Raw genomic sequence first — 7,498 nt, 5'->3', positions numbered from 1 at the left:
TTTGTCCACCAAAAGACAGGAGAGCAGCATGGATAAATCTGCAGGCCTGACAACAGGTGTATCACTCCGCTGGTTTTCTACTTAGTGACAGTGTTTACGTTGCAATGTGCCTTTGTGAAATTCATTAGTGCCCTCACTGACACACAAAACCAAACGACTACCCAACAGAATGCAGAACTACACAAGACAACCCAACACACTAAGTATACACTCCACACTAAACGTCACAAATGGCCACATCTAAAAACTCTCTCTAACTCGCTGTCTCTCTCTCTCCCTTGCTCGCTCTGTCTCGCTGCCGTTACCGTCACTCCTAAAACTTTTCCCTCTTCCTAAACAGCCAAATCCCACGTGTTGACTTTTTTTTAAAAAATTGGTCGACATGGTACATATTTCCAGCGATAGGAAAGAGGTGGCTTTTTTCCTTTCTTTACTGTTTTCGCACTGTCCTTACAAAACGCTTAAAACACACACACACACACATACACACACACACACACACACACACAAACGTGACGACAGTATTTAGAAAAAAGCGTGGCTTATATATATTATCGTAACTCTGGATTTACTGGCCTGTAATTAAAATTTTAAAACTTTGAAGTCCAAACTTTCAATGTGGGCTGAAATAGAGACCCAGCGTGGCTGCAACTTGTTGCTATGTCAGCTTAAAATAGTCATGTGATTTAGAGGTGCAGCGTGCCGGTGGACCACAGGGGGTTCATAACACTCACCTTCATTCCATTTCCAGAGTGTAACATCCACCCACCTGTGTAAAATCCGAAATTCCCATGTTGTTGTTCAGAATGTGCTCTGGCACAATCATAAGCATCGCTTGCTACTGAAAACAAGGAAAAAGCCGGTCCTGTTGTGGGCTGAACCGTTTGTTAATGGTGGAGCAGGGGGACACTATGCAATATATACAGTTTTAGCATTTATATTCACTGTTGACTGTAACTACGCTCAAACTGTTAATGCTATCGTATTGTAATTAACAACACTGTCATATGCAAAACTGGGGTGGCAAGGGATCATTTTAGGGTGGCACTTGCCACCCCATGCCACCCTTCTAGATCTGCCCCTGCCTGTTAGGAGCAGATCTTTGAGCACATCAAAGTGTGGGAAGCTGATTGGAAAATTGCTCACTGTGTGCACAGAAAGTATTCACACTGATCTGAACATGGGCAGTAAGTCACATTTTCCCCTGCTGGTTAACAGACAGTTGCTTGTACAATAAATAAGAATGGTAATAATTATATATAAAATATTATTAATAATAATACTAATAATACAAACACACCACCACCACCATCATTATATACTGAATAAATATCCAATCTGTCATTGTGTTTAAAAAAAAAAAAAAGGGATTACTTACACAGCACAATTCAAAACTACATCTACAACAGTAAGTATTTCTGTTACATATTTATCTTCATACATCAGGAATTAGTCCGAGACAGGTCCCTGTCTTCAAAGTGTTAATGAGTAGTATTTTCTTTTTCAGTGGTATAAAGTGAAATTTGGAAAAACACTGTTGCAAGGTCATAGCTAACTTTCCTTTTCCCATTTGCTTGTGCAGCGGGCAGTGGTCCAGATGGATGAGGCAAGAGAGCAACACATTACCAAACTGCTTAACTCTGTCCAGAATGACCAGCTCGGCCCAGAAAGGGGCCGCAGGGATGAAAAAGCCTCGACCTCTGACAGCTGGCAAACAGCTGCCATGGATAGTGCCCACTGGTGAGAGAGGCTTGTATAGCTTTATCAATTGTCGTTACTAACTTACAATGAATTAGTAGGAAAGCTAGACAGAATAGTAAAATTTCAGTTATTTCTTCCCCTTTGACTGCTGACATCATGACTAATTTAGCGTGTTTATCATCATTAGTTACTTTGATGGGGATTTGCCTGAAGAGGAAAAAACTAAGACTGAGGTCAAATGGGAGGAAGAAGAAGGTAGTCCAGGCCAGAAGAAAGCAACTGGCAAAACACAAAGGTAACTTTGTGTAAAAATGTGTGATTTTTTTTTTTTAATTTTTTTTTTTTTTAAATCATTTAGAAATTCTGCAGAACAAATAGTAATGTAAGGTTTTCCAGGTAATATTGGATGTTTATACCACTGAATGTTTTTTTTTTCTAGTCACTCTACAACAGCGGTTAAAGATGAGCCGCCAGATCAATGGGATGAAGAAGATCAGGAAGAGGAGGTGGCAAAACCAGTTTTTAAAGATAAGGATCTGGAGTTCTTACATCAAGAAGTAGTCCGAGAAAGGTCCCTGGATGACTACTTGAAGAGAGATCTGCAGAGTAAGAAATCAGATGGAAAGTACAAAGAAATGCTGGTAAGAGTTTTCAGTGGTATAAAATCTAGGTTTAAGTTTCTAGCATGAACATATTTATTAAAATAGCTAAGGTGGGGACAAGGTGGGATTTTTTTGGTAGTTTAGCATGTTTAGTGCCTTTAGATAACAACATTACTACTATACTAGTCATTTGTTGTCATTTAAGGTCCAAAAGTCCAATTTAATTAATTAGTGTTTTTAATAAGAAAAATAAAAAGTAATGGGTTTCATTCAGTTGAAAGGTTCTATGTTTGGGGGAAAAAAAAAAAGAATGTTGCCCAAATGCATTGGTGCATTGGCTGTATGTAAGTAGCTTTTGTTTATGTTTGTGTAAATAAGTAAATGTATATTATATTTATACATTTAAATTGTTTAGTGCAAAATTTTCCTGTGGAAATAGGTGTGCAAAGTTTAATTTATGTACAAGATGATGTGTAATGGAAAAGTCTTCTTACCAAGTATTCAATCAATTTATCATAATGTTATCATGCTACATCATTTCAAGTGGTTACCACTGTATTAGTGAGGTACTGCGCAGAGTCAGTATTTATCTTTGGTTATTAGAATTGGATAACTTCTGATGTGCTAGGACTGTTCCCATTATGGAATATTTCTTTTTAAAGTATCTGTTCCTAATTTTATTGAATTTTTATCTCATTATTTTACTCATCATCTGTTCTTTTTGTCTTCAGAAATTCAGGGAAAAACTACCATCTTATGGGAAAAAAGAGGCAAGTATTTCACATGCAAATGTGCTTTTATCATGAATCACTAGTTCTGCTAAAACTTCATTACTGGTTTTCAGATTTGATTTATTTATTTTTTTGTTATTGTTTGCTTTCCTGCCTCATCTGTAAATCACTCCTCTTCAACCTCCTGATCTCAGGAGCTGGTAACGCTGATCAATTCTAACCGTGTCCTAGTGGTGAGTGGGGAAACAGGATGTGGCAAAACCACTCAGGTCACTCAGTTCATCCTGGATGACTATATCAACAGAGGCATGGGCTCAATGTGCCGTGTGGTCTGCACACAGCCTCGACGCATCAGTGCCATCTCGGTATGTACTCTGCTGGCCTCTGAAGGATTATATGTTGTTGTGTGCCTACTGATTTTAATGTGGTTGCCATGGCAATGCTTCTGTTATGCTGCTTCTCTATGGGATAGGTCAGGCAGTCATTTTTGATTCCTAGCAGACCTGTTGGTTCTCTGTCCAAGGCTAGCTTCTCTGCCATCAAATGTGTCTTTATAACCAATCAGAATTAGGCTTATGCATAGAGGCATCACTGTTCAGTGTTAGCTGTTAATAAGAGTGCATGCACATATGCCTCTAAGCCACTGCATAGGTTAAATACTAAGAACCTTTGTCACTGTGAGCCAGAGAGCAGTGCAAATTTACACAAACACAGCACCATGAGTCCAGCCACACACACACACACACACACACACACACACGATAACAGTAGAGAACCTATGAAAGAATGTGATCTGTCTGTGAATGAATGCAAAGTACAAACTTCCACACTTAACTAAAATTAAACAATGAAATAAAAGGGCAAAATAATTAGTTTGATTAAAAAAAGATATGGATATATTTTTAAAATCTTTTTATTGTGGAAAATATTTGTCTCCTTCCTGATTTCTTGCATATTTATATTGAATAAATACATGGCAAATGCACTGTTTCCTTACATCGCCCTTTTCTACTCTACACAAGCCTACACTACATGTCTCATTCACCTAAGTGCTTTCTATGTCCAAGGATACTATGGCATGCAGACTGGAGTAAACAGGGAACAAACCACCAGCAGATCATTCACTGACTAGTGAATGATCTGCTCTACTCCCTGAGCTATATTTCATAAATACAAAATGCAGAACTTGAGTGATGATTTTCTTTAATAAGCAGAAAGCTTAAAACCTGCATGGCCCTGTTCGAAAAAGCAATTGCCCCTTAAACATAACAACTGGTTGTTACTTTGATGACATAAAAATAATGCGATGCATTTGCATACAGCAAAATTTCGGCATCGCTCATATAGAAATTATTACTTTTTTGCAATACAATGCTGTCTCTCCTCTTAAATCCTATTTGTGTGTGTGTGCTCTTCCTATCAGGTTGCAGAGCGTGTAGCGGCAGAGAGGGCAGAAAGTGTTGGGAATGGGAATTCATGTGGTTACCAAATCCGCCTGCAGAGGTACGCAACACTTTTGAGAAGTGCTCATGCTTAAAATTCTTTCTCCTGAAACTTGAGATCTGGTCAATGTGGAGGCCATTTGACTACAGTGAACTCATTGTCATGTTTAGGATGTTTAAGAAAGACCAGACAAAGATTTTCCATTTTTCCGTTTTCTAATTTTGATGAGCTGCTGTGAATTGTGGCCTCAATTTCCTGTTCTGAACCAAGAGAGTAGTGGCACTCGTAGCCCATCAGTTTTAGGCTGACCTGTTGTGCTTTCAGAGATGCTCTTTTTTTTTATTTTTTTTGAGTTACTTTTACCTTCGTATTAGCTCGAAGTAGACTGGCCTTTCTCTTCTGACCAGCTAAGGATTTTCACCCAGAGAACTGCTGCTTACTGGATTATCTTTTTCTGACCATTTGCTGTCCATTCGCTGAAGATAGTTGCTCTCTTGGCCATGTCTACATGCCCGAATGCATTAAGTTGCTACTATATGAGCAAATATCTAATTGGCTGATTAGATATTTGCATTAACAAGCAGTTGAACAGTCATGCCTAACAAAGTGGCCAGTGATTGTGTGAAGGTGAAATTAGGCTCACTGTATATTTAATTGACATTCTGTAATTGGTTTAGAGGCTAAGAAACCAAAAGCAATACTTATGTTTAGAAAGCTCATTTCCCTTAGATCTGATATGGTTAAGAGTCCAGCCACAGCAGGTTAAATTGATGGGAGCGCTGTTGCAGAAATCAGACTGTTTTATTTCCCTCCCTGATTATGTCTGTCTATTTCAGACTGAGCTTGCTGTTTTCAAGGTTGGCGGTAACAGCTGAGGCTTTGTGGTTTAGACTGAAGTTGGTGATATCAGCCAGCATGATCAGAGTAGGAACAGATTTAGACATCTTAAACATAGATTTTGACGTAGTTAGCAGTTTTAACACATGACATATGTTATAGCTCATTAATATTTAAATTAAAAGCTTACTGAGCTCAGATGTTCTGCATGAGATCTACAGCATGTTATATTTTTTATGTATACATAGTCTACATAGACTTGGTGAAAGGACTCAAGATGGATACATGAAATGTGTGGGTAAATGAACGCCATAAAATAATTTTTCTTAAAAACACACACATTAAACATCTGCAGCAAGAATTGAACAAAAGCAATTTGCTGTTGTGCAGCCTGAGCGAACAGTGATTTATACAATAGTGGAGTATGCTGATTTCTATTGGATATTTTTCTATAATAAAATACCCAATTCTGCTTGTTATTTACTGGCTGATTTTTCACAATTGATTTAGCTTACTGATAGTAGTCAGTACTCACTCCATAGGCTATCATTGCCAAAGTCATGTTGGTTAATCCACTACTCACAGTCACTGATGAAAATGAAGGTGACAGAATCTTCTCACTATGTGCAAGGTTTGGGTAACAGCTAGGTAAAGCAGCCAGCTGTGTCAGTGCTAGAGTGTTTGTGAAACAGGATCCAGAGTATTTGTGAATAAATACGCAGTGAACATGTTGCTCTGCAATACTACAGTATAGAAATGTGTGGTTACAACTGTATTCTACTATGAATGTCTTGCCATTGATACATGTTGCTCTGTATTTATATACCAGTCCAGAAGACTCACTGTTTTTCGTGGTGCTTTTGCTGGTTTTACTCTCTTTTGATTTTTGTGAAATATACATTAATTCTTTGGACTTCAGGCTTCACAAAAAAAGAAAAGAATATTATATCGTGTAATTAGTCTCCTCTTCTTGGCACATTAATCTTGCATCAGTTATACAACAAACCCTTTTAGAAGGCTCAGTTGTTAATGAATTTTGTTTTATCAGATATCATATGAAAGGCAGTTCCTACAGTGATAACTTTAAAATAAGAGAAGCTATTTTGTAATTAATTGAATAAACCTTTCAGCATTAGTACATAAACAAAGCATGAATAAATCTTCTTACTGTAGTGCACTGTAGCATACTACAATTCCGTTACATATTGTAGTATAATATTTGGTATCAGCAACGTTTTATTTTCACTTCTATGTAAAGGTTAAACATAAAAGTGGTGCTTATTTAAAGTAAAGTAGCAAAAATGGTGGAAATGCAACACAGTTAACTGTTACAAAACCTAAGTTCATTTCTCAGAGAAGTCCTGCTTTTATTTTGGTGACCTTACTTTAAATTTTCTAAATTGCACAGATGTATAAGAGTATCTTTTTCTTTCTTTTTTTTTTCTCCCATTTTCCAGCCGGTTACCAAGGAGACAAGGTTCGATCCTGTACTGTACAACAGGCATTATTCTTCAGTGGCTTCGCTCAGACCCGTGAGTTTGCTTCCACCTCTGCCTTCTCATCCTGTATACATCTTTTCCCTGTACATCTTCTCTGCTTTTTCCCCTATATCTCCACTCCAGCCATTCCTTTGTTTGTCACTCTGTTTTGTCCCCATTGATTTGGGGTTGACGCTACTGTCTGTGGAAGATTCATTAGTATGGGTCCCCATTTTCTGTTGACTCATTCCTCCACGCTCGTCTTTGCATTCTAAGTGCCTTCAGAAAAAGAAATACAGGCTAAGTGAAAGTGCCAGCTTTTCCTTGTTGTCTCACTTCATGCTCTTTCGTTAGCACGACTCTAGTGAGCCATTTCAGGGCTACCCTTTTCTGACTAAACTGCATTTTTGGTGTTAAGCTAAATTCGCACATCACTTTGCTTACAAGTGGACGTCTGTATGGACTGTAGCTCTGTTAAATACTTTCTAAAAAAATTATTTTTGGGTAACGTCTGTGCCTTGTGAAATTATTTTAAATAATTTAAATCTCACTTAAAAGTACTTAAAAATGTAGTACCATTAATTGAAACTTGTAAGATCTTTAAAGAGAAACAAGAGAGAATTTGTAAAAAGAAGAAAAAAAGTCAACCAATATTGGTTTTTTTTGTTGGTTTTTTTAACTCTTTAGACAGAAAAAGGCAAAAAAA

The 7,498-nt window shown here is 37.5% G+C and overlaps 1 protein-coding gene across 1 annotated transcript in view; it reads left to right on the top strand.

Moving 5' to 3' along the window:
* dhx36 (DEAH (Asp-Glu-Ala-His) box polypeptide 36) overlaps positions 1 to 7,498 on the top strand; it is a 28,061-nt gene that overhangs the window by 1,591 nt on the left and 18,972 nt on the right. Inside the window, exons 2-8 of the mRNA XM_013913144.1 lie at positions 1,583 to 1,740; positions 1,889 to 1,996; positions 2,141 to 2,342; positions 3,035 to 3,073; positions 3,229 to 3,399; positions 4,458 to 4,537; positions 6,772 to 6,846. Of these exons, the coding sequence (XP_013768598.1) occupies positions 1,583 to 1,740; positions 1,889 to 1,996; positions 2,141 to 2,342; positions 3,035 to 3,073; positions 3,229 to 3,399; positions 4,458 to 4,537; positions 6,772 to 6,846 (833 nt within the window). The remainder of the gene's footprint in view (positions 1 to 1,582; positions 1,741 to 1,888; positions 1,997 to 2,140; positions 2,343 to 3,034; positions 3,074 to 3,228; positions 3,400 to 4,457; positions 4,538 to 6,771; positions 6,847 to 7,498) is intronic.

This window comes from Pundamilia nyererei, unplaced genomic scaffold, assembly GCF_000239375.1.
Source record: "Pundamilia nyererei isolate P.nyererei 1_Seehausen unplaced genomic scaffold, PunNye1.0 scaffold00117, whole genome shotgun sequence".
Lineage (NCBI taxonomy): Eukaryota > Metazoa > Chordata > Actinopteri > Cichliformes > Cichlidae > Pundamilia > Pundamilia nyererei.
The sequence above is the reverse complement of the archived record's forward strand: the minus strand, read 5'-3'. Positions and strand labels throughout refer to the sequence as shown.